This window comes from Astatotilapia calliptera, chromosome 2 (genome assembly GCF_964374335.1).
Source record: "Astatotilapia calliptera chromosome 2, fAstCal68.1, whole genome shotgun sequence".
Lineage (NCBI taxonomy): Eukaryota > Metazoa > Chordata > Actinopteri > Cichliformes > Cichlidae > Astatotilapia > Astatotilapia calliptera.
The window spans coordinates 21356207-21383617 of NC_137423.1; the positions used below are offsets into that span (position 1 = coordinate 21356207).

General features: G+C 40.7%; 2 protein-coding genes across 7 annotated transcripts in view; both read left to right on the forward strand.

The window, feature by feature from the left end:
* Window positions 1-442: 442 nt before the first annotated feature.
* dcps (decapping enzyme, scavenger) lies at window positions 443-3688 on the forward strand. The gene is made up of 6 exons (XM_026186593.2): window positions 443-679; window positions 947-1097; window positions 1174-1319; window positions 1405-1518; window positions 2725-2835; window positions 2947-3688. Exons 1-6 carry the CDS (start codon window positions 476-478, stop codon window positions 3211-3213), a joined length of 993 nt encoding a protein of 330 aa, XP_026042378.1. The 5' UTR covers window positions 443-475; the 3' UTR covers window positions 3214-3688.
* A 1945-nt stretch (window positions 3689-5633) lies between these two features.
* LOC113033157 (uncharacterized) overlaps window positions 5634-27411 on the forward strand; it is a 47254-nt gene continuing 25476 nt past the window's right edge. For 2 of the 6 annotated variants that reach the window (XM_026186616.2, XM_080306106.1), the window contains exon 1: window positions 15909-16086. In XM_026186616.2, the coding sequence (XP_026042401.1) occupies window positions 16052-16086 (35 nt within the window). In that variant the 5' untranslated portion in view covers window positions 15909-16051. Of the gene's footprint in view, window positions 5773-5840; window positions 5873-9525; window positions 9792-15908; window positions 16087-27411 lie in introns of those variants that run through there. The other 4 variants (XM_026186606.2, XM_080306100.1, XM_080306110.1 and 1 more) reach the window with 4 other exon arrangements.

Consider the following 27411-nt stretch of genomic DNA (forward strand, 5'->3'; position numbering starts at 1 on the left):
TTTCAAATATATTGATTTATTTATTTTGCAAAATCTATAGGGAACATTCCCTGAAAGCTACTGTTTGCTAAGTGTGAGAGAAAAAAAACGCCCAAAGTCATTGTTTTGCCGTTACAGTTATTTAATTATTGAATAAACAACTCAAAAAACAAACAAACATGAGAGTTACTATAAAAAGTAATAATAAGTAATAATAATCATAAATCCAAAATAATAAAACTACATAAATAAATAAATAAATAAACCAACTGGAAACTATATAAACAGGAGAATGAATACTAAAGTCAATAAGTACAAATACAAATATCAATTTATTAAATTTTACAGATAATGAAATGAAAACAATGTTAATATACATTCTTAATGTTATCTTACATGCATTTAATAGCATATTTGTTATTTAATAATATTTATTTTTGAGTCGGGGTGAAAACATCGTGTACAATACACAATCTTCGAAGCAGCGACACTGAACATGGCGGACACGAGCGCCAAACGTCTACTCGACAGCGATAAAACTGGTGAACCAGCTCCAGACGTCAAGAGGGGGAAAACTGACAATGAGAATGGGCGAGAAGGTGGAAATGAGTCGGTCCAGGAAAATGTTCTGTCTGGGTTCAAAACCTCAAGCGTGTTGAGTGACTCCGCCCGAGAGAAAAACATCTTTATCCACGGAAAGGTAGCGTTGTTGCAAAGTTAGCTACCGTTGCTCAGTGTACAGACCATATGCAGCTATTTGTTACTTGTAACTATTGTTACAGAGTTGCAAGCGGCGTTTTAAAGGAAGCCGTTTTTGAAAGTGGCTTTTGAATGATTTGTAAGGAACTGTACGACACTAGCTTCCGGTTTGACCTTTCAAAATAATAGTCATTTATTTTGTTTTTGTTTTTTGCAAACCAGGCCTGATAGGAACTTTGATCTTATGGTATCTTACTATGATCTTAAGGTTGCAGATCAGGATGCTGTGGTTATCCTTGAAAAGACCCCGATCAGAGAAGACTCACTGGCTGAGCTCTTTAGTGGTTCCACACTCAAACTGGAGATGAAAAACGACATCTACAGCACATATCGGCTCCAGGCTCCCCCTCATCTCAATGGTATGCTACCCCACTAGTAAACTGTCTGAATGTTATGTGATGTCAGTCAGATAACCTGCGTGTTTCTGTTATACAGAGATTAAGACCACAGTGGTGTGTCCAGCCACTGAGAAGCATATAAAGAAATACCAGCGTAAGGAGAGTTTCCTGGTCGAGGAAACGGAGGAAGACTATAAGAATATTACTCTACCCCACATTGTGAAGCAGAGTTTTAGTGTGCAGGTCAGTCTCTTTGGAGTACCTCTTCTGCTCCAGTCTGCTCTTTGGAGTGCACATTGCTCACTTTTCCCTGATTTTTACCTTGCAGTGGGTTTACAACATCTTGGAGAAGAAGGCAGAGGCTGAAAGGATCGTTTATGAAGATCCAGATCCTGACGTCGGCTTTGTCCTCCTTCCGGATTTCAAGTGGGACCAAAAACAGGTCAGAGGCCACTAATGTTGACACTGCTTCACTGACTTTAAAACCTCTTGATCAACCAGAATAAACTAGAACATGATTTTACACTAAAGCTCTGGCATGTTTTGCAGACCTCATTTCTATGCAGACAATCATATATTTACATTTACAGTGGCACAAACACTATTCTTCTGTACCTCTGTAATATTTCATTTAGCATTGCATGACAACTCCAGGCTGGAGCATTTTAACATTATAATATACATTTAGATGCAAAGTGGTATTATTGGAAAGAATGTTCTTGAGCACAAAAGCCCAAAATGGAGTGCACCAATGTGCTTATGGAACACCTTCATGCAATATTCCTTTTATTGAAAAATAAGTAAATAAATCACAGTCTGCCATTATTTGTATGATTAACACAATTAGACTGATCGATCTACAGTTTTCCTTAATGATTGTGATAAATGGTAATATCTCAAACCTGATGTGTCTTTTGAAAATGAAACTTTGGAGAAAGTAACTTATTTGTGTTTTATGATGAACTTGCCCTACGCTGGTTACGGTTCATGAAGAGGACATACAGTGTAACTGATATAGTAAGTCTTTTGGCTTAAGGCTTTATGTTAAGAGTGTAAATTTACACAGTATATGTGCAGGTGTGATTAAACCTGCACATATACTGGCCTGCAGAGGGCAACTTCATAGAAATCTATGGAAAAATGGCCCTGAGTTCCCACTTCTGTGACGTCAGAAAAACCTTCCTAATGACATTTTTGGGCGGAGTCGCTTTTTTCAGGTCATAGTAACTAAACCATGGGACTCTGCTAACAATGGCACTGGCTAGCTTGGTTAGCAAGGCAAGTTTTGGCTAGTGAAAAACTTCCCTAGAATGTACTCGTACGTTACAGTTCAGCGAATATACTAGAAAAAGCATCTGCCTGTCAATTAAAGTTGCCACAGCACCAATACTGCATAACTTAATACAATCCTTAATGCAATTTAAACTGGTTAGCTATATAGAAATTCACTCCCTTGCTCTGAAATTGTATTCTCTAACATGGGGTCACTGTGGATTAACTCTTTAGTGAGCCAGCTTCAAGCAGCCATTCAAAGAACTATAAGCTTCATTTTTCAGCCCCTGGAGCTTTTTACTCAAAAGCTTACTGGATGGCGAGTTCTTGGATTTTTAGACCACTTAACAGCCTCAGCACATCTGTCTTCTTTCAGGTGGATGATTTGTACCTCATTGCAATAGCACATCAGAGAGACATCAAGAGCCTTCGAGATCTGACATCAGAGCATGTCCCGCTGCTGCAGAACATCTTCCAGAAAGGAAAGGTGGGATTAAAGCGATCCTCAGGTCTCAGTTAAAGAGAGCTATATGCATATCAATCATCTTTACTCAATGTGGCTTCATTCATTCTCTGCGATGATATCTGTGTAAATTAGGAAGCCATCCTCCAGCGCTACAACCTTCCAGCCAGTAAGCTGAGAGTCTACCTGCACTACCAGCCCTCCTATTACCACCTGCACGTCCACTTCACCAAGCTGGGCTATGACGCGCCGGGCTGCGGTGTGGAGCGAGCCCATCTCATCGCTGATGTCATCCAGAACCTCCAGTCAAACCCCCAGTATTACAAAACACGGACACTCTACTTCCCCCTGAGGGCAGATGATGGACTGCTCAGTAAGTTCAAGGAGGCAGGGAGGCTGTAATGAACCAAACTCAGAGCACCATCCACCGCCTCTCTCTCTCCATCCAAACCGTGAGCTTTACAGCTGGGTTTTTTTGTTTTGAATGCTATCAGTTGGCTTGACATGCTAATGTTCACGCTACTCCAGCCCATAACTTTTAATCCATATCAAATATTGTCTCTGTAAACTGGATCATCCTTTAATGCCAGTTCACAGCTCTGTTCATTATGTTGTAGAACAACGTTATTGACACTCTGATCCGGTTTGTAGTCTGTTTTTATGACTTTTCTGTTTTTTCAAAAGTAATTTGTATATTTCTGATGTTTTTTTTGTAGTCGTGTCAGAAATTGTTATTAGTCTTGTTGTGATTAAAAACACAACAGTAGATGAAGCATTTTTTAATCAGTGTGTTTGATGTGCTTTTTGACTGAATGTTGTCAACTAAATTAAAGTACGTTTGGTTTCTAACTCTTTAATAAAATGTATTAAGTTTGCAGTGTTGGTTTCAATAATCCTTCAAAGACATAATTGGTTTATTATAACCAGGCCTATTATTCTTGCCTTATTTTCTGACATAATGAACAGAGGGGGTTACACCAAGCTCTGGGATAAGATCTATACGGACAATTTTAAACTGTGAATCATGGAAAGCTAAACTGGTACAGTCCAAGAGCCCAACTAATACCAACAACCAAAATTAGCTTTTAGCTGCTGCATCTGTATCTGCATTTATAATGACTGATATGTCAAAAATTAAAATGCAAAGAAGCCTTTGAAGAAACCCATGCAAGCATGTTGTGATGGTTGATGTTGCACATTTTGTCCAACAGGGGGCATTCTATAGCTTCACTGTTGGCAGCGTGTTTGGACATGCTTCTTTATCATATCACTGGAATACATGTATAACAGCAGAGAATCCAAAGCCACAGTTCCTCAGCTGCTGCACTAGATGGTAGTATAAATCCTACGATGATAAGACATTCTTGTGCATGTGCTAGACTGTAAAACTAAATCTCCAGTCTGGGTAATATCATGAGTCTCACTTTTTTCTCACTTTGTCATAAAAGAAAGCAAATTATAAAACCTTCTTTTGCATATAAACACAACCACTTTTAACCAAAATACGCAATGAAGTTGCACTTCGTTCATTTTCTGTCATATATACACTTTAACAGTGTTGATGTCCATATTAAACAATGTTTCAAGTGGTGAGGTCAGTGCATGTACAGTAGAAGTAATCCTGAAGGTCAGGCTTCAGACTGCTCGAAACTCTCAGTTTAAAGCGACCGAACCTTCTATTTGAGAGGAGCAGCCAGTTAGAGGAGGCTCCATGAACTGGGGGGGCGGGTCTACCAAGGCCCAGTATGAGACAAATAAAGATTATATCGAATTGTCATACAAAGCTGCTGTAGCATTCCGAGAATAAAAATAATACACACACAATGAAAAATGGAGCTAGCAATAAGCATAGCAGGTTCTCTTTAACTTAACACCACATACATACTTTTGGATCTGAAGTACTGCGCTCATTTGAACCTGTGCCTCGTAGCTACACCTGTGTCTCCCCTTCAGCCCCGCTGACAGTCGGAGCTGTATAATGCGAGTTTGTACACACACACCTCAGTTTGCCTCTGAGCTGCTGTGACTTTGTTAAAAGATCATTTCTTGCAGACATAATTTTCTTATCTGATCTAAAGTCAGTTGGGCGGTGTTCAGTTCGTGCTTAAGGTGCGTTCAAGTGTCCCTTGGAAAAATGCGTATTGATCAACAGCAACGATACTACACCGTCCTGTGATTTGTTCCTTAGCCTAGCAACCAGTCTACTGGGACCCACGTCAAAGACCATTTAGTGGTTTGTTCAGCCTTAATAAGTTACAACCTGTGTTTAACAGAAACTTGACGGGGAAGCTGTTTAATGTAACTTGATCCTAATCCTCTCATTATTGTCAAACTGTCTGTTTCGAAAGCTTTTCCAGGTTTTTTTCTTTTAAGTATACTAATAGAATTCATGGGTTACATGCTTGAGTTGGTTTTAACGTTATTAACCACAGGCACGCTGGACTGTGTGTACTCTTGTTTTGTTCAGTAAACACCTATCCTGGAAAAAGCACAAGGATCGCTGCTGAATGGACGTATTACGACATATCCAGTAGAGTGCATGTTTTTGCTTTTGTGTAAGTGCAATTAGAGCATTTTCCACATTGAGAACACCCAGAGGAAATCTTCCACAAAGGCATCAAAACCCGCTAATTAAATACCCCGAGAACCGGTTAACGCCTCTTTATTTCCTGAACCCAACCTAGGAAGATATCAGTAGTGTGGGTCGCTATTAAACTTTATATATATTTATATATTAAAAAATAGGATTGGAGTGTAAACCTAAACACTAATGATTTGTTGGTGAGACGGGATTGCGGAGTTTCCGTGGTGTCTCCTGAACGCAGCATCACGGACCTGAGGACGCCAGCCCACGACTGAGACAAATAATCCAATCATTAGTCCAGTGACGGCGCAGATGTCTTGGTTTCAGTATCTGAGGGATGACTTCACCCTGAGGCCGTTTGAGATTCAGCAGACACAGTGAGTATCCCCGCAACGGCTACAAGCTTTCCCGGCCAACTGTGCGTCATCTCTGGGACTCTTCAGCTTTGTTTTGCCCGGAGATGGAGATGTCTGATTGGTAGTAATCGATACATGTGCTTGTTACAGTGTGCCGGACACGCTGCTGTGCTTGTTTGTGTGTGAACTGAATTAGTTGAGGGGATAAAACGTTTTATTTTAGTTTTTCCTCTTTGGGCTCTGATTTGCAGACAGCACTGTAGGTGGGCTGTAATTATTCTTTGGAGTTCCTGAAGTCCTTTTACTTAGTTTTTATGTATTTTTTGTTTTTTGCTGGTGTTTCAACTACATTCTGTTTTGGATTAGTGTATAACGTTGGCTAAACTGGAAGTAGGTTGGTGGTAATCCCCCTAAAAATCAACTTTGGTCAGGCACTTTTTCCATCACATGATTTAACACCAGCAAAGCTGTTCTGGTTCTTCAAAGATTGCCACTTGTTGTTATCTATTGTGAAACATTCTGGGAACATTAAGATGCATTTGAGGTTTTAATCTATTCTCCAAGTAAGTTTTCAGTGAACTAGTTTTAATTGGCTAACCTGTCAAAAGGACCCTGGTTATAAGCAGCAGCTGATCTTTTCTCCTTCAGCAGCTCAGTGCCTGTGATTCATCCATGCACCGCCTCTCATGCAAGGTTTCCATATAATTCATTTACTGTAGCCTTTAAAGGCATATTAGGCCTATTGTCCTGATCAGTCACTCTCTACAACCCTGTAGACTTAGTGAGAACACACACACACACACACACACACACACAGTGCATGCGTGTGAGCTCAGTGTTTGGTGGAGGCAGGTCAAGGACGGTCCAGATTAAACAGTTATCTTTCGCTGCGTTTCACCACCGTAATTCTGAACACAGACACTGAGTGATTCAGAACAGAGTCATGCTGTCTGTCAGTGTGACTGAATAAATGACACTATTGATCTGAGAACGATGTTGACTTCTGACTGCGTCATTTCTTTGTTCTGGAAGTGACGACAAAGCAGATTCCCATTACACGTCAAAGCGCTCTGAGATCTTGATGAATAATGACGTGGTATCACTCAGTACTTTGCAGTAAATCCAGTTATCACACTGAATGAAGATGCACGAGTTTGTCTGCTGGTTGTCGGATTGAGAAGCTTGGAGAAATAGGCTTCTGTGAGAGTGTGTGTGAACTGTCAACTGTCAAAGTCTTCTTTATTAAAGGTCTGATTAGGTCGTCCATCACTAGGTCACTTTAAAAAAAACAGTTTTTCTTTGTGAGGGAGTGCTGTCATGACAATTCAGTCATTCATAATTTGACAGAACATGCTCCTGTGTGTCTGACTCGGAGTGTAACTGGATGGTCTTTAAAACCTAACTTCTTGCTTCCTGTGCAGCCTGAGTGAGCGTTATCTTTTCATATCGATTATACTTCGGAGGCACGAAATCTTTTTGGATGGTTTCATCTGCCACCCTGCTCATCAAAGTCAGGAAAAACAAGTCCGTGTCAGCTAAAGTCCTGGAAAACCTCTTTAGCATTGAGACAGCCTATTCAATCAAGCATTCACAGGACTTTGCTTGTTCCTCATTTCGTTGTGTTACAGCCTCCGAAAATTGATTAAATTCACTTTTTACCTCAAAACTTTACACACAAAATAATACCCATAATGCTAATGGGATAAGGGTTTGCTTAAAATTCTTGCAAACCTATTAAAAAAATTATGTATATATAACATGCACATAAGAATTCACAGCCTTTACTCAGTACTTGACTGAAGCGATTGTGGCAGGAGTTAGCACGCCTGTTTTTGAGCACTTTTTCCCATTTGTCTTTGCAGAACCTTTAAGCTCCATCAGGCTGGATAGAGAGCATCAGTGCACAGACATTTTCAGATCTCTGCAGGGATGTTCAGGTTCAATTTTGGGCTCTGGCTGAGACATTCAGTTGTCCTGAAGCCGGTCCTTTTGTTATCTTGGCTGTGGGTTTAGGGTTTGTCTTGTTGGAAGATGAATCTTCACCCAGTCCGAGGTCCAGAGCACTCTAGAGCAGGATGTCATCAGGGGTGTCTCTGTACATTGCTCCATTTAACTTTGGACCCTGACTAATCTCCCTGTCACATAACATCTCTGCAGCATGATGCTGCCACCACCATGCTTCACTGTAGGGACAGCATTGGGCAGGTGATGAGCAGTGCCTGGTGTTCTAAAGACATGATGCTTAGCATTCAGGCAAAAGAATTCAATATTTGTTTTATCAGACCGGAGAATTTTGTTTCTCGTGGTCTGGGAAACAACATTCAGGTATCTTTTTGCAAACTCCAGGCAGATTTTCTGGCTGTCTCCTCAGCATTGACTGAAGAGTGACTTCCATCTGGCCACTCCACCATACAGGCCTGATTGGTGGAGCAGTGCAATAATGGTTGTCCTTCTGGGATGTTCGTCTAACGCCGACAGAGCAGTGCTGAAGCTGTGTCAGCGTTAGGCCCTTCTATCCCCGATTACTGAGACTGGCTGAGCGGCTAGCTATAGGAAGAGTCCTGGTGGTTCAAAACCTCTTCCATTTATCAATGATGAAGGCCTCTGTTGGGGATCGATCACTTTTAAAGCCAACCTCGAGTGGTCATTAGAGGAACTATAGTTGTTGAAACTTTCAGGTTGTTTTCGCACTGAATGGCGCTGCACACTGGGCAGGTGTCGTGTGGTGGGAATAGAAATGATGGAAATTTAAATGTCATCAGTCAAAACTTTGTATTAATGGACAGCTACACTATAAATGGCTCCATCGGTTGGATTTGGTAGGTATTTTACCGGCTTCTCTAACTTGTTGGGCGAATGTGTGAACCGCTACAGTATTGAGCGACTACATGAGCAGCTATCCCATAAAGCTTATTGAGATTGTGGAAGAATTTCTAAGTTCAATGTAATTTGTCTCTCAAACCGAATGGGATTCATTAAGTTTTTAGCTGATGAGCACAGTAGTTGCTAAATACTGATATCTTTGGCAGCATTTAGCAGTCTGTGTTCAATCAAAGTGTTGGTTAGATACAGGCAGTAATGAGCAAACTTTGGTTTGGTCCTTTAAGAAAGTAAAACGTGTAGTGTTAATGATGGACTTGCCAGGTTTTGCTGGGAAACCAAGAAGCACTTCACTTTGCCATGACAACTGTACCCAAACAAAACCTTCTTTAACAGTTTTAGGGGAAAACGGTGTGTTGTACCCCAAGAATAAACCCTCACTGCTTCAGTTAAACAAAGGTACCTTTGCTTCTCCTTGAGTTCAGTTTATGGAGCAATGAGATGACACTCTTAAAATCTTCACTCTCGGGTCATTAGGTCATCGGCATTCAGTTATATACTTTGTATTAGTGGCTAAGGGGCCTCCAGTTGCTTTAGTACTCAAAGACACACACGCATGCAATTGATGCAAATAGAGTTGAAGAATAGGGTTTTGTTTTTATCGCCCCATAAAGCTCAGCTGGGGCCTGAGATAGAGGGAAGGAAGACGGGGATCTCCGCTTGTTGGCGAAGTGTGTTCTGTGTAAGATTTCTCTCACACACACCACCACCCAGCACGGCAGGCTAAGGGCAGGAGTATGATTACAGGCCTATTTACATTACAGCATAGAGCAATGGAGAAGGGGGGAGAGAGACTGGCAAGAAAAGGGAAAAAAAGAGGGAGAGGAAGAAGATGGTTTCCAGATGTGAGGTGGAATTCAGAGCAATGTGATTCCCCTCCTCTTCCTCTATACAGGGAGAGATATCTAGATCAGCTTGTGTGCGTTGTGTTGGAGAGAATAGGCGACGCGCAGAAACCACAAACCGGAGGGGAAGGAGAATGCATTGTGCTGAGGGTGAGTGAGGAAGCAGAACCGGAGCCAGCCGAGGGAAAAGGAGCGGTGGAGATGAGGAAGGGGATGGAAAGAATAGAGAAGAGAAGCAAGGCCTCCGGGTTGACCACAAGTCCAGAGATCTAACTTGGGGCATTTCAGCCGAGTGGAGGCTTTTCTGGCATCACGGTAGGTAGGAGGGACAAGCACTGCATGAAAAACCATCAGTCATTTCAGTGAAGACCCCACAGCTGTGCCGAGGGTGGCTCCAGCTTAATGAATGGAGGTGTCCATCACTGATTATATTAAGTTTCATTAAATTAAAAAAGATTCGTTTTATTTTTAGACTCTTGTTTGAAAACATGCTGAACTTATAATTTGCTCACTTCTATCAATGTATTTCATCCCCGATGGATCCAGATGACACATTTTCATATCTCTTAGTTGTTTCTTTGCGAGTCGTCCGTTCTCTCCATCACTGTTTGAGTCTCTCTCTCAGTGGGTCCAGACTCGGGGTCGTTTCAGGAAATACCAGTATCCACTTTTTTCCCCCCCTCTTCCAGGGGAAACTGACCGACATTCCTTGTGCCTCTATAAACAGAAAGCTGTCTGATTCACACATGCTTGTTCACATACGAACATGCACTCGCCATGCCATGATGAGTTGCACTGAGAAATTTGTGTACACAGAGACTCTGGAAACCTACTCAAATGGATGTTATAAATCTCCTTTGGCTGGAGTCTATTTTTCCTCAGAGATTTAGTGAGTTGAGTTCATTTTAAAAGCTGCCTCAGTTGGATGTGTTACTGATACCTGAAAACAGACAGACCCCACATGTAGAGTTAAAGCTGCTCTCATTAATATTTTGGTTTTATGGCCTGTTGATCACTTTAATTGCCTTTATTCCAGTTTTGTTTATATTAATGTAACTTATAGACTTACTGTATACTAATAGTTTAGCACCAGACTTTAAATAATAACTCAGCAGCTTCATACATCACAAAACCTGAACACGTTATCACTTTCAGGACCTGGTGGAAAACAACACAGAGCTAAAGGAAGAGTGAATATTGGACTTGGATACGTCAAATAGTCAGAGATGCATTTCTAAACAAGAAGCACTCAGAGTGCAAACCTCCAGCAAAGCGCCTCACTCAGGGCAGTATTTACTTTGAAGGGAATAGTATGTATGTATGTTGTATATATTAAGTTTGTTTTCTTTATTCTTCTTAAAGGTACTTTAAGAAGTTTGTAGTGCAGTAAAAATTAGATGAGGGTAACATGACCGATGTCTACTCTGGTTACACATAACAGGTGTTGATTTGTAAATAACTGGACGTGAGTAACCTGAGCTTAGAAATATTATATAGTATTATTATAACTAACAATGCAGCTCTTTCTCTTGATGGTACTTTCTTTAAAAATGTAACACATTGTGGAGTTAACTTGAAAGACAGATTTGAAATGTAAATGACACAATGGCATCATATTTGGATGCAAACTGTAATGTGATAATTAGATAATGTATAAATAATTATGTCTATATGCTGTCGATAAACACAATGGCAGTAAGTAACATAGATTTAAATAGTATTGTTATCACTGACTTTGAAGAAAGGTCGGAGCTCAAATGTGACATGATATTTCAAATCTTTATGTGTTACTTTCTATATCTATATTCCATTTGTAAGAATCACAGTTTCTAAGTTTTAAGGCTTGTGATCAGCTTTCACCCAATAAATCATTAGGTTGAACTTGAAGACCTCGGCGGAGAAAGCTACATTTGAATGGCTCGTTAACACGACCCCACTCTACACCTTGACAAAGTTTTATCAGAATCATTCAAAACTTTTTGACCTATTGTGTTTACAGACTGAATGACACACAGGCAAACGCTGCCAAACTTTAGCGGAGGTCATAAATGCTGATGTTGTTCTGTGACCGCTATAAAACTTCATGGGCCACATACAGCCCACTTTGGACTTAAGTGGGTTGAGTGAAGACATTTAACTCATTCACTGCCATTGACGTCTATAGCCGTCAATTGCAGTGAATGAGTCAATGGGTTTAACTCATTCACTGCCAATGGCTGGCATTGAATGAGTTACCTAAACATTGAATTCCTGAGACGCAAACAACAAATTTCAACAGTAAATCTCAGTTTTTCTGCATGATAAATGTGTAAAATTACAGAAAAAGTCCTGACAGCTCATTGTTCAGATTGTCCTGTATTTGTAAAAGATAATGTTTTTGGTTATTCACAGAATTTTTAATTTCTTTCTAACCACGGACTGACTGTTTTTGCTTTTGTTTGTTCAAAAAGTTTTTAAAAAGGTCTTTATTGGCAGGAAAAGCTGTAAAAGTTCTAAAAATACAGATAAAGATTCACTCGTTTACATTTTCCAAAGCCTTCCAGTGGACCTGATTGAAGTCTTTGTCGGGCCAATTTTGGCCCCTGTACCTTAAGTTTGACATCCTTGGATTACATGACTCATAAAAGCTAAAAGTAATGCACTGGTTGTTCCAACTAGGGCACTATGAAGGTTCAAATCTCAAATTGTTCATTGTTAACTTGGATGATTAGTAGTTTTATGGTTGTTGACACTCAGTATGGACATAATTTGGTTGTTACCCTGAAAATCACAGAGTCCGGCACCCAAGCCTAACGATAGCATCTCTAACCTTTGACCTTTCGGTGGTGCGAGACTCGAGGTACAGTCACGAAAACTGGTGAAAAACACCAGGAGAGTATTACCAATAAGCGTGCTATTTTCTAAACTTTTGCTGTTTAGTTTGAGGGGCTATGAGTATGAATGGCCTGAAAAAGAGACGATGAATAAGAAAACACAGAAACATTGGGGCCCTACACAGCTTGATAGCCTCCTAATTACTACAGTGCTGTCTGTGCAGCGTTTGGTGTATTGCCTAATCAAAATTGTACATCACTTCCTTTCCTGCTGCCTGGCAGCCGAGCACCAACTTAACTTGTCTAATTGGTTTGACCCAGTTTTTTGTGACAGGAAGCAGACTTTAGATTTCTTTAAATTTTGAGCCTTTTCTTTCTATTTCACTACGGAATCATCCAACGGCACTTTAAAGTTCCTCGAAAGACTTAAAATATGAAAAAATGTAGGTGATAGAATTATTGTTCTACAAATTATGTTTTGTACAACAAATGTGTCAGGGAGAGACACGATTAAAAGAAAACGGACTAGAAATGAATAAATGCACAGACTATACCAGGATGGGAAATCCCAAGAGCCTGCTTCAGGCATCAATCTCAACTAAAGCCAATTCAGCAGTGAATTTATTGGTGGAAACGCCGATTAACCCGTAGATTAAATCGGTGGAAATCCTCCGTCTACACAACTTCAGTCCTTGGTAGGACTTTATGCTAGGGGTGTGTACGCATGAGTAAAGACATTTCCCAACAATCCCAGCATGCTAAAACTGATCTGTGTGTTTGTGTATTATTGTGTTGAAATGGAGCTGTTGAGCTCTGGAACTGATACAGCGTTGCCACACACACACACACAGACAGAGTGACTTTTAAAGCTTTGACATGTCTGAAGTGAATACTGAATCACACAGACAGTATTCAGTCTGGGCATGTTGGGATTGAGAAATCTGTTCCACTAACAGCATTACTATGTCAACACCATGATGATTCATGTGATTTGTGTGTTTGTGTCACTATAAGATCACTAGGATAAAAATGTCTGTAGTGTGACAAAAGCAAGACTTTATACTTTCACTCTTATCACTCCGACAACATTTTTAACTGTTTAAACATGTAAACACATGCTCTGTTACAGATAACGGCATACAGCTCCTAGTTGTTTTGATATATAGTGATCTTCTAATGATCATTTTAAAAAATTGGCCTCTTAGCTAAAATTGACTCAGTGTTGTAGCAGGAAATCTCAGGATCAGCCCCTAGTCACTTCACAGCCACTCACACACAGTGTAAGCGCTCTGAGCTGTAGTGGCTGTTAGTGGTTAAGCTTCCTACTTATAGCGATTAGCTGCGACAGGCTGTTGTGCGACCGCTAGGCCTCCTACTGAGATGCAGAGAACATTGGGCTCTGTCCTTTTGTATTTGAAGGACACTGAAATGCTCCACTAATTTTTAAACCCTGACATGTGGTCAAATGCATTGTAACGGAGAGTTTATGGTTTAATTCCAGGTGATGCCAGACTGCTAGCATAACTTAGCATAAAAAATAGAAACAAATAGCTTAGTAAACATACCAGCACTAAAGTAGCCCAGGATATGAAGTCAGGACATCATCATTGTGTGTAAATGACCACAGATGATGTGTTAAACATGGGTGTACCTACTGTGGTGGTACAGTTCTGTTTTGAAGGCTTTTTTAGGATTAGCAATGTCTCTGTGTTTAAGGTTAAGCAGCATTTTCATTCACTAAAGCAAGAAAACTAAAGCAAGCATTGGTCGGTTTTTTTTATTGAAATTAACTGTACTCCAAGTCTTCTTATTTGTCTGACTATTGTATTTAAATGGCTCTAAAGGTAGCAAATATGGTTGAAATTGGCATAGGTGAAGCCCCGTAGATAGCTAGCAGCTAAAGCTACTGCTGAAGAAGCCAAACCCTGCTAATTCAAAACACTGAGCCTTGATCTATTAGATGGTATTAAAGATGGATGCAATTTCTGTGACAGGTTTTAGTCGGGAAGTCCGGTTTTAAAGATGACCATTTTTTTATTATTGCTGTCTTGATAAGAGACTGTGAACCTGCATCCTCACCAGCTAACAATTTGTCCGTCACAGCTAAATGGTAAATGGAAATGTAGCGCTTTTCTACTCTAGTATATTCAAGACGCTTTATACCTCATTTACAACTATTCATAGGAGCACTTTTTTCTGTTCTAAGTGTCTTTATCTAACATTCGCGCACACACTAACTTCAGTATCTTGCCCAAGAAACTTTGGCATGGATCAGGGATCAAACCACCAACCTTCTGATTCGTAGATGCTCTACTTCTTGAGCTAGGGAAGTCTACTTTTCTGAAATGCAAAGTGACAAAAAAAATACACAAAATCAACTTAATAGTTTAATTAGTAAAACTGAATGGGTCACCAGGAAAGAGTTTACTGAAATCAAGTTTGAGGGCCAAAGTGTTTTTTGCAACCACCGCTATCATCTGTTGGTGGCTATTAAAAAGAATGCAGGTTAAGGCACTTACTTGTTTTAAATATATTTTTTATTATTTGTGGATATAATTACCAAAAAGAACCAAAACTGTTATAAAAAGGGAGTAAATCGGCCATTTACGAAACCACAGTTTCCATCACTTCCTCTTCAGATTGATTTCTGTTTTTCTTTATCCAGTCCTGGAGCTTGCTGCTTGGAATTTACATGGTGACTAATGAGGTTCAGCGGTGAAGACTAGTAGATTTTCTTACTTTTTTACGAGAACTAGCTGGCTCCAGCTTCATATTGGACAGACAGGACAGTGGCATGTTTGTGCCCAGTTTAAACATTTCTTTAGGTTTGGTCTTAACCGGCTGTATCAATATAACAATTGACAGTGATTTGTAATCATTTGTCTTTAGGGTTAACTATGAAGGCTATATTGGATATAAAGTGTGCTGTTACTGCAAATAACAACACACTTTATACTTTGCTCACTGTCTTTATGGGGAAACATCTGAGGTAATATTAGTAAAAGTAAACATTAACAATAAACCACTTGGCACTCACTGGTTAATTATATCTAAACAGTAGAAAGAGACGGTGAAGGATAAGGTCGTGGGGGGAGTATCTTGTTCACACATGCCTCCTCCCTCCCTCTCTCCTCCCTCTTTATCTTTCCTCCCTCTGTGCTTCAGCAGCATTACCAGTCGTGGTGACTGGGAGGAGAGGAGCAAAGCATGCAGCAGCCAGTCAGTCATTTATAGTTCATTGTTTTCATCACTGCATTGTACCACTCAAAGAATTTGTTCTTCTTTTGTGGGACGTGGTCGTTGGGGGAAGAGACGTTTTCCTCTCTCTCTGGTGAATTGTTCATTTTTAAAGGGCGATTCAGTTTTTCTAACTCTATTTTTGTGCTGCTTGCACGATATTATGATCGTCCCACTTTGGCTGCAGTTGAATGCGAGTCTTGGAGTGGTTTAGACTGGCTAGCTTTGGTGCTTTTCCTGCCAGATTTATGAAAGGAGAGAGGTCAGTATGAAATTTGACTTCAGTGGAACTCAAAAGTGGGAGGAACCTCAGAGGATGGTTTGACTTGGAGGAAGGCGATCTTCTCTTGTGGAGTGGCATCTTTTCTACTGCGAAGAGCGAGAAGTCTTCATTATACAGGGGCAAAGGAAGACAAAAACCTCAAGTTTTTGGGTTTGAGAGCTTTAAATTCATAGACCAGAAGAAACTGGGCATCATCGGGAAAACGCACAAATCACGTTTTGGCTTCATCTCATCGTTATACCATGGCAGGGATGTACGGATGCTTTAAGGGTCGCAAGTAAGTTTCAGTTGTAAAATATTACCTGAAGATTGCAACACCTTGTTCTTGCATCACACGAGGAAAGAAAAAAAAACAAAAAACTGGATTGCTCACAGATATTGCTTCATCAAACTGCTCACTCAGGTCATCAACACAGTCTCTGCAAACCTGTGTCACAGGATATGGGTGGTGTCGGCCTTTTTCACGGGATTTGTCATTTTCAGTGTAAAACTCTATCATAATGCAGACTGCTGACTGCTGCTAGTACCACAAAATGTGTTTTCTTTGTTGCGCTCCACTCATTTTTTGCTTTCCACGGTATGACTACAAGTGCATGCAGCAAGAAAAATAAAAACTCTTAGAGTGCACTGACCTGCATTTGTATCCTGCACACCGTCTTTTAATGCAGTGGTCAAATCAGTCTGTATTCTTTTTGTCACCACAGTTAGTGACTCGCTTGGGAACAAACGGTCAACTGAGTAACTCGCAAGACGGGTTTTGACTGGAAGTCAGTGATTAGTCTGTAAATCTGAGTCAAACTCGCTTTTGTCATGTGTGCTGTAAACTACAATCAGGTGGATGGGCATGATTTCCTGTATGTTTTCCTGGAACAGGATCAGTTCATGTTGTTGCTCATTAAGGTTTGATGCTGCATAGCTGTGGCCGTGTTAAGAGTTTTTTCCTCATTTAAATTTGGATGCATGTTTCTGTTCTTGCTGATTGAAGTCCTCTGTGATTTTAATGCTTTGAATTGGCTAAATATAGGACACTGGGCTTGGCAGTGTGATTGGACCACAGAGGCTCAGCATAATGAGTGCCTTTAGCTTTTTGACTACAGTAAAGTGTCTTTTTTTGTAACAGAGCTGTGTAGATGTGGTGCTGGTTACACTGATACCCCCTTCAACTTTCTTTGTCTTTGTCCTCCCAGCCTCATGACAGTTGAACAGTGAAAGCTTTTACAGCCGCCTGAGTGGAGCTTGAACAAATTGTGTGTGTGTGTGTGTGTGTGTGTGTGTGTGTGTGTGTGTGTGTCAGTCACACACATACAACACTGAGCAAAAATCTTGAGTCTCTCCTCTTTTCTTGTTTTGCCAGGAAAATGGGAAATGAGTGCATCCAGCTTGATGAAAGGTGTGTAAACATCAGAGGTGGCAAAAGCATCCTGTAATTAAGTAGAAGTACAGATTCAACTTCATGTAAAAGTAAAAAGCACAGGCTCTGAAACGTACTCAAAGAAAGTAAAGGTAGCTCCTCGAAGAACGTTTCTACCTCTTATTTTTATGAAAAGCAAACTGAACCTTGGGCTATATTAAATTATTAAATAAAATAAGTAGATGGGAAACTAACTTTATTTCAGTCTAAATTGTCACTCAGGTAAGTAGAACATGAGCAGGGAGAAAGAAGGGAAACGGAACAAAAAGCTCTATTTTCTGTTGTCTCCATTGTAGAGGGTGACTTTGCCTCTCAACATGAAAATGTGTAGGGAAGAGTTTACAGTGGATTCAGCAGGTGGAGGAACCCTAAAATCAATTGTACTGGCTCAGTATGGGGAGCCATTAGATTCTCATGTACAGGCTGTGGTCAGCTGACCTGCTGCTACTGCTGCGCTGAGTTTTACTTATCTTTGTGTCAAAAGCTGTTTCATGAGTTGTCCTGGCTGATTTCCATCTGATTTCCACCCTCTACACCAGAGGCGTCAAACTCCAGGCCTCGAGGGCAGGAGTCCTGCAGGTTTTAGATCTCACCCTGGGTCAACACACCTGGATCAAATGATTAGTTCATTACCAGGCCTCTGGAGAACTGCAAGACATTTTGAGGAGCTCATTTAGCCATTTGAATCAGCTGTGCCCTTGAGGCCTGGAGTTCCCACCCCTGTTCTAGATGGGTTCATATGAAGGTGGAATTCAGTAAATGAATCTAAGGATCATCAGTTTAACTTCAAATTCATCTCTGCAACCCTTTTATGTAACCTAACTCTGACCATCAGCACTACAGCCTCTGTGCATCACTCACATGCTTTAAATCCATCACAGTACAGCAAAGTAACCTGTTTATCCTGTACTAAACAGTGTTTTCATGCAAACTTCAAATAACACAGTCTACCTCAGTTTGTTTTTTAGCAGGTAAAAACTGGTCAGAAAAATGACTACTCAAGTGAAGTGAAGTAACGAAGTAGGAATACTTTGTTACTTCCCGCCTCGGGTAAACTACATGTAACAACAGTCTAAAAGGCAAAAACAGTGTTTGTGCAATTTTAACAAGCTTGCCGATATTTAGTCTGGGTACCTTTTTTTATTCTTCAACAACCTGAACTCTCTTAGGCAAAGTTTCTTGTTATTTCTTTAAGTAGTCTTTGAAAATAGTTCTCCAGGCTTCTTGAAGGACATTTAAAGCTCTTCTTTGGATGTTTCTGCCTTTTTGTTCTGTTCTTTGCTAACATGATGCCACGCTGCTTCAATAATGTTGAGGTCTGGGCTCTGGGGAGAAGCTTTTTGCTGTCAGGTATGCTTTTACTCCCTTGGCCGTGTGTTTGGAGTTATTGTCATGTTGAAAACTGAAACAGTTGCCAATCAGACACTTTCTAGGTTGTATTGGAGGATGATTAAATATTTTCTGTTTATAATCCCATCAATATCGCCACCACTGGCTGAACCACCAAACCATGACAGAGGCTCTATTGTGTTGTATAGATGACTGTAGATACTCACTTTGTCTCTCTTCTGACCTCCTTCATCCATATTGATGAATTTGTAGCTTTTCTTAAAGATCACTTACAACTTAGAAATGGGGAAAAATGAGAAAAGACTTTTGTACTATATTTTATTCAAGTGCATTTTGGCAGAATGCACTAAATTAAGGCTGAGCCTGCATTTAAATTGAAGTCATGAGATTATTATTTCAGTCAGGGCAAATTGAAGCATTTGGTATTTAAGTGGCTACAACAGCATTATAGTTGGAGTACTATTGGATGCCCTGTATATTTTAAACCTTTTAAATGTTTCCGACTTCTATGGGCTTTCAGCTCCCCCGCTGACCCCAGTAGGCACCCCCGTCCTTTGGCACCCACCAAGGCAAGGGAGCCCAGGCCCATCCAGACCGGGGCCTACGGCAGCAGGACCGCCCAGCCCCCACAGGACCTGGGGCAGCCCACCTGACCCCACTGCAGAGGAAACTTTACCCTAACATTCAATCATCTCCCAGACTGCACAAGACAGTAGACACCCAGGTTAAGTTTATTCTCCACCTCTCCTGTGACTCTCTCCCACCTGCAGAGTGGACTCCTGCAAGGATGGAACAAACTCCCTGTCAGTTGAAGAGCCCCCTAGTTAGGCCGATGCACCAGTGGCCCCCTGCACCAGGGCTGAGCCCCTGTGCCCCCACCCGCCCACAACCTCGGCGACACACCAACAAGGACCTAAGCCCCCAAGGCCCAGCCAGAGCCCTAGCACGGAGGCGAAGCACCCTGTCTGTCAAACCAGAAACCTTTTTGTGGCTAATATATCTCTGCGGTTAGTAAGTGAAGCAAAGCTAATGTTTAAATCTCCCTAACCCAGATAGTTTTTTGTTTAAATCTGATGTCATTTTCCAGTTTGGCTCAGCAGTAGAGTAGAACTCCACAATAAAAGTATCAAAGCTGATGATAAGGTATATTCTCATTTTCCCACCAGTCCCCACTGGGATTTTCTGGTCCAAGACTGATTATGCAACTACTGCAGGTTGAGTTTGTATAGAAGAAATGGTGATGCAGCTGGAAATGAATGTAGACTGTGTAGAGTGACTGAAAGTGTTTGGTCAGTTGCTGTCTTGAGTCCATGTAAGGCTTGTTGCTAAGAGCACTGACAGATGAGGAAAGGAGATGGAGGAGAGAATGTGGCAAAGAAAACGAGAGCCGGATGTTGACAGGAACCTCCAAATGCAAAGGAGTGATTTCTCAATTTGAACCAAACCTCAGGGTGAAAAACATTTTGCAGTTTGTTGTTTAAAAGTTTTTTGTTTTTTTTGTTTTTTTTAAGTCTGAACCACTCAAACTCCAAGTTACATAAAATCAATATCCCTACATTTTATGCACCAGCCTTTAATTTGGTAACTTTCAGAGTTATGAAGTGACCTGGATGTGATCGCAGGTCCAGTTTATTTATTTTTTTTACAAAGACTTGTGTTGCAGTTGTGGCAGTAGCAAAGCAGGGACGAGCATATATGTTCTGTAGCAATAAATAACTGATCAACATTCAGCTGCCTTTTAGTGCCTGGTGAATGGATTCAAACACCAATGTCTTGTCACCAGTGTTTATTTTCTGCTTGATCACTTTGTTTCAGATGAATGCAATTTTGGAATAAAAAGCTAAGCTGTCTTCTGACTTATCTGGGACTCTGAATTGCTTTGCAACAAGCAGTGTCTTGTTTTATTTCAGTCATTTCAAATGAAACCACATTTTGTAACTGCCACTTCATACTTCATCTGCACTGTCTCCCAGTAGCTTATTTTTCAGGCTCTATGTTTACATAAACTGAAGGCTTGGGAATATCAGACATTATGTTGGTGCTCCTCTGTGATATGAGCACGCAGAGCAGTGCAGCATCATATTGAGTGTTAAAGGTCATTGTAGTTCGACGGCTTCTTATAATGCTTGATGGGATTAAATCGTGACTACTTGAATACTAAATGCATTGCTGGGAATTTCAAGGTTTGTGTTTGGGGGCAGATAAAGTTAGACAGACTGTTTTCATTATCTTTAATAGGGTTTCCCACTGACAACCAAGCAACAGCAATATTTTTTATTTTATTTTTTTTTGTCTATTTTGTGCTGGAGACCAGTCAAGATACTATTTAAAGCTGTTATTTTCTTAGTAGCTGACAGGCTAATACACGGCGATATCAGCGTGTTAGCACTGGCTAGCTAATGTGGCATGGATTTCCAGTATTAAACAGCACTGTAGCCTGAGACCATATGCATAGAGGTGTTGCAGTATACTGGTTTTGAACTTGATGAATAGTAAATGGTACACCGCTATGGTTAAAGGCATGGTTATTGTGGCTCTCTTCCCATTCACTGAGATGCTACTGAAAGCAATCTGTATGTTTAATGGCTAATGGGTTCATTATACAGTAGCTGCATCTATTTCTAGAATCACTTTTCACAACAGTCCTGCCAAGTCACTCGGCAGGTGCAGTTGGGCTGGAGAAGGATAAACTCTTGAGCAATTTATTTTAATCAAGTTTGTTGAATTTTGTTTTGCTACTTTTCACAGCATGCCGAGCATTTGCGCTAATGCTAGCTTCTTCATAAAAAATGTAGGTACGTTATTCAGTTTTGAGCTTGACTTTAATGAGTACTGAATAACTCTGACATTTTTTTCTCAATGGTTTTCCTAAACTTGTTTTAACATCTGTCGCCCAACACCTTTTAAACCAGAAATTGTTTTGCATTGCAAGGGTAGGTCACAGCCACATTCTTTGGAGTTCAGGAGTAAAAATTCATGACTAATTTCCTTCTCGGTCACCTTCTCCTGCTGATCGCGCAGGCGTGGACTGGCTGAATGGGTCAAGAGGAAATACCAAAGTTTTAAAGGCCATGTTCCCAGTTAGGTATGCGCAGCTAGACAAGAGACTGGGAATCGCACAAAGATGGAGAAAGGAAGGGATGGTGAGATAATGAGACGAGAGGTAAAAAGAATGAGGAGAAAGGAGGGGTAATGCATTGATGATGTGGAGCTGTGTTATCTGGATGCATTCTTTATACATTTTTCATGTCCTTTTATGGCCCTTTGGCTCGCATTGAGCGCCTTCGTGTAACAGAGATGGGTTAGACAATAACAAAAGTCATGTAAAAGCTCTTTAACATCTGGGAAGAGAGCAGTGGGAGAATGGAAGATGTTTATCCTACGAGGACGTTGCCTTTTTTCCATGCTGTTCCCCTATTAATCTTTTATTAAATAATGCAGACAAAGGCATGTGACAAGATGGCAGATCAAACCAGACTGTACCCTGTGCAGTGTGGGATGGGGCATCAGACCCAGGAAGAACTACTGCTTTATCTATCCCGTAAAGATATTAAAGTCTGAGCAGCACAAACACACCAGGCCTTCAGACACTTAATAAATTTAGTCCTTTCTGATAAATGAGAGTCCTTTAAGATAAATGAGAAAACTCTAGAATTGTAGAACCTGTAGACAGTAAGGTTATTGTAAGCATAAAGACTAGACTGACAAACATGACTTCATGTGGTCCCTGCCAAAAGACAAGATACAGCATGTTTCCTGAGCTTTAGAGGTGCTGCCAGGCTCATTTTCTAACCTTTTTTTTTAGCGGTTCATCCATCTTTGCAGTCTTCATACTAAGCTGAGCTATCGTGTGTTGGCTGTTGCTTCGTGTTTACTGTGCAGATATAAACATTCACTCAGTTCAATGAGCAGAGTGGCTGGGCCTTTGCTTTAGCACTTCCGTTTAAGTATTTAGATTAATTGCTGTTGTAAGCAGTGGACTTGACTTCGGTTTTGCTCCACAAGACTTTTGCATTAGGCTAAACATCATAATTTGCGTTTCATTTTCTATTTTGTTTCAGTTGCATTGTCTTCTACAAGTCATTGTCCTCAGTGAAAACACTTGCATTGTTGAAACTGGTTCTGCTCAGTGACGAGTGTATAGAGCTCAATGACAAAGCTTTGTGAGTACAGAGTTCTGTGTAAAACGACGTATTTTCTCCACAATGCTGGAACCCTCTCCAGCTGTTTCCAATAAAAGAACATTGTTTACTACAGTCTCTATAATTTGACATCATCATTAGTTTTCATCTAAAGCAAAATGCTATGATTCTTCTTGCATGTGCACAGAAGAGAAAAATAAAGGAAAAGGCAGATTTAGCCACAGGCATTAGCCTGATTTAAACCTCAGATATTATAATTCTCCACAGTGAGTATGTGCATGTCTGTCTAAACCACGTCAACACGATTACAGGTCATTATAACGCCGTGCTGATGACAGCCATGACCATTGCCATGGACCATTTATCTCTTTAGAAGCTGCAAGGACTCAAAAATGAACTGACTAGATTTTGGTGGTCAAAGGTTAAGATCACCATGACCTCAAGAAAACCACATTTTTAGCTGTAGGTTTAGGATAAAATGAGCATAACATGATTAAGTGAAAACATCAGAAAGGTCAAAGGTCAAGTCAGGACAGACAGGGATGTAATATGCATCTTGTTGGTTAGCGTATAACCACAAGGCAGTAATTCTAGTTTTAAAAAAGCAGTAAATGTACACCACCACAGATTGCATGCTTTATTTTGTGCAAACACAGTGAAGTTCCCATGCTGCTTCTATCTGTGTATACAACATGGCAGTCTGCAACTTATCTGCGCAGAGCGCTTCATCCACTCGGCCAAGTTTATCATTTCAGCTGCCTGGAAAAGAAAAAATTCCTTCTCTTCCCTCGCCGTTCTGCCTTGATTCATTCCTGCATCTGTCTTTTTTTTTTTTTTTTTTTTTTTCTCTTTGTGGAAATTGAAGGCTTTCGGCTCGTCACAGACCCACTAACATCTTATTCCCTCGGCCAGCTTCCTCCACTCAAGCCTTTCATGTTCTCCTAAGGCTCGCTTTGTGTCTCATACAGTATAGGGAATGTCGTTTTTTTTAGATTTGCTGGCTAAGCACCTAAAAATAGCTTTTTTTTTTTTTTTTTTTTTGCTTTTTTCTTTCTTTTTTTTTCTCTTTAGCTTTTCGTGACGGATTCCACGCTGTGTTGGGTCGGTGGTGATCCTGCTCAAGAAGAAAGAAGAAGAAGAAGAAAGTGTGTACATTATTGTACTTTATTGAGCCCCGTGGGGAAATTGCTCTCTGCATTTAACCCATTCACTCAGTGAAGCAGTGGGCAGCCATTGGGCGCCCGGGGAGCAGTGTGTACCTTGCTCAGGGGTACCTCAGGGAATTGTTATTTAAGAGTTGGTCTATATTGCCTTCCTTAAAAAATAAATAAAAGGAATTCAGAAATGCTGAATTCAGGAGGAAATACCAGCCCTCTGGTGATGCTCTGTGAATGAACGCGTCTACTTCAGGGGCTGGAATGTAAGGCAGAAAACAAATTTTCATTCATAGACACTGTTAACTCATTCAGCTCTAACAGCCGCCGCGTGACTCTGGTTTAGCTCTGCTTTTGCTACGTACAGCCGCACAGCTAAGGGGGTTGTTCTGTTTGAGGCTAATGGAAGTCCCTGCTTTAAGTCTGTGGAGACAGACCATTACAAGAGTCCCTCGAACAGACACAGTTGCAATGACGGAAGCCTGGTTTCAGTAGTGTTTAGCTTTGAAACGCTACACTTTGCTAAGCTTCTAGGCTCCGTCCCTTCACTATGCAGAGCCTAATTGCTGTTTGTAATGTAATCAGGCTGATATTCGCCAGTTTAACTGCTGATTCACAACAACTGGGCCCAGAGCAGGGTGGATTTGTTTTATGTAAGACCTACAGCAACTTACAGATTAGATTAGTCCTTTCAGATAAATGAGAGGCTGTAACACAGACAAACAACTTCGGAATGATGAGTGGGTTATTAATCACATCAGAAGCTTATTTTCTGAGTCAGTACCATTGAATGTCATTGTTGACAGTAGCCAATTAGTCAGCGCCATAAGCCTGTAGTGTAATGAGTCTCGTAACACTGGATCCATTGAGAGATTAAAGCTGGGCGATATTGGATTTGCGTTACGTCAGAAGGACAGAAGCCACATGGACAACACCCGGCTGGAGTCATCGGAGCTTACTGTTGAACTCTGTGGGCACCGCTCTCCACAGTTATCTATATTTAGTTACTTCTGTATAGCTTACAGTGACACTATGGTCTCCACACAGCTCCTAGATGAAGTGTTTTTGCTGTGTAATCTGGGCTCTGTTCAATCCCGTTGTCATAGCTGAATTTGGTCAGGGTTCGTCCACACCAGCAGTTTACAGTATGGCTTTAAAGTATTCTTTTGTGTGTTTTTAGAAACAATCTAATGACAGACAAATGTGGACATGCTTACTGTGTGCGTGCTCACTCTACGTGGGTGCTAATAAGGTTATTTCAGGTGTCTAATAAAGGCAAACTCCCTGCTGGTCTGAATACCTCTTCGTGCTAATCCATTGTTATGTAATAAGGTACACACACACACACACACACAGTCCTTGTCAACCATCCATAGAGTCATGCACTTCCAAATAAAGCTAATTATATATTTGAGAGTGTTTGCACTGCATGAAAGTCAGGCTGCTGAAGGATAAGTATGAAACAAGAATAAGTTAATGAACAGCTGACAGAAGATTCTCATGAAGCAGTGCAACCTTGGGGGGAAAAAAGCCCGTAACATCTAACTAATCTGAAAAGAAACAAAGCCTGAAATACGGTAAACCAAAAGTAGCAATTAAGGCTTTATGATGGCTCCTGTGGCATTGCTGGGTAAATATTGCTGTGAAATATAAGTTTTGTGTTCTGAGATTACACTCTGCTTATACTCATAACAGTATTTATGCCCTCTTTAGTATAAAAGCTACACAGTTACCACCTCCAGCACGGCCCACTTCTTCCAAATAAGCACCTGCCTAACAGTCCAGCATTACCCCGTCGCTACAGCCTGTTTATCTTTTGCTCTACATGTCCCTGCTACGAGCCCGCTTGTTCCTCTCTGCGTGCACAGGAGTTTTGATGCTCTCCTGGCATCTGAGAAAGACCCAGCGGAGCACTCACATTTTTGTTGTTATGCCAAAATCTTTAGCGTTAGCATGCCATGTGGCTAATGTGGCTAACATGACCGTTAGCTTCCAGAGCTAACTGTTCTAATCTAGTCAGAAACTCTGGAAATGTTAACACGGACTTTGACAGCAATAAACAAGGACAGGACCTAGATTGTTTTTTAAATAAATGGTCAGTTTAAAAATGGTAACTGTTTGCTGTTAAAACTTTAGCAGGAGTTTTTCTTTGTTTGGTTGGTTTTTTGTTTTTGAATATTTTTTTCCACTTATATTACTGGAGGAACCTCCAGTCACTATCCTTTTCCCTTCCTTATTTTCCAGTAGGATATCCATGGCAACACAAGAAAAGCCACAGCACTCTTTGTTAAAAGGAGAGTGGGCAGAAGCAGCTCTTTTCATTTAAATCAGTGTACAGTGAAACAGCCTGTTGTGGAGAAAGAATCTTGATGGACATGTGAAGCCTGCATTATTGTTTTTTTGTTTGTTTTTTTTAGGTGTATGGTGTGTATTAAGAAGTACTGGGTTATATTCTGAATCCACTGGTTGAAGCCCCAGAGATGATCTTAGCTGCACCATTGCCACCTCGGCTCTGTGTGCCACAGACTTGGCTTCAAAGTGAAATGCCATAAGTCAGTTACAATCATGTGGTTTTACTACAAACACAAAGCTGACCCCAACAACTCTTTAACATAGACTGAAAAAAGTCCTTCATCGTAAACTCAAATTAAGGTTACATAAAGAACACAGGCAAGCTTCAGTGCAGACATAGTAGCCATGGAAAAAGTCCTGTTTGTTCTGAATATGGTTGGATAAAAAGTTTTTGCATTAAGGTCGTGATCTCCTAGATTATCTGTTTAAAATTTAAGGCCCTTTGTTTATTTACTAAAATGTCTCTGTGAGGGAAAACTTTGTCCAGGGTCTTCTTACCATCTTTGGTTGCAAGTCTGTGTTTTGTTTCCACTGCGAAGCCTCTGTGTTTACTGTAAGTCTGTTTTCCCTTTTGTCTCTCTCTTCGTCCCAATATTCTTGTGTTTATCTAACAGACTCATCTTTCCTTTCATGCTGTTCTTTCCCACAGCCCCTTTCTCTGACCCCGTCCCCTCCCGCTTTCTTGTGTTTGTCCCTTCCTCTGGTTTTCTCGCTCTTTTCTCTCACTCCCTCTCGCTTTTTGTGTTCGTCTCATCTGCACTTTTCATTGAGTTTGCAAATCCATCCTTCTGTCTCGCCTGCCTTCGTCTATCTGTATTTCTAATGAAGCGGAGGATGTCACCATGGGGATCCGGCTTTGGAAATGGGCACAGGTCAGTCACTGTGACTCCTGACCATCTGATCTTCATCCTAACACATCTGTGTCACTGTAAAAGAGTTTTTGTTTTTTTTACTTTGTTGGATCCGTCCCTTGGAGGTTCAGGATTTAAGCTCTGTTGCTCATTCTTTAAAATGAAAGTTGAGCTTTAACATATCAGGATTTATTATTTTTGGCAGATACTTTTTTTTTTTTTTTTTACTCTCCTGCCAGGAATTCAAAGATCCTATATAAATTTCTATGTTTTAAGTACACAGACTGTATAAAAAAGATGGCTTCCGCCACCATGACGTCATTCACTGGTTAAGAATGTCCT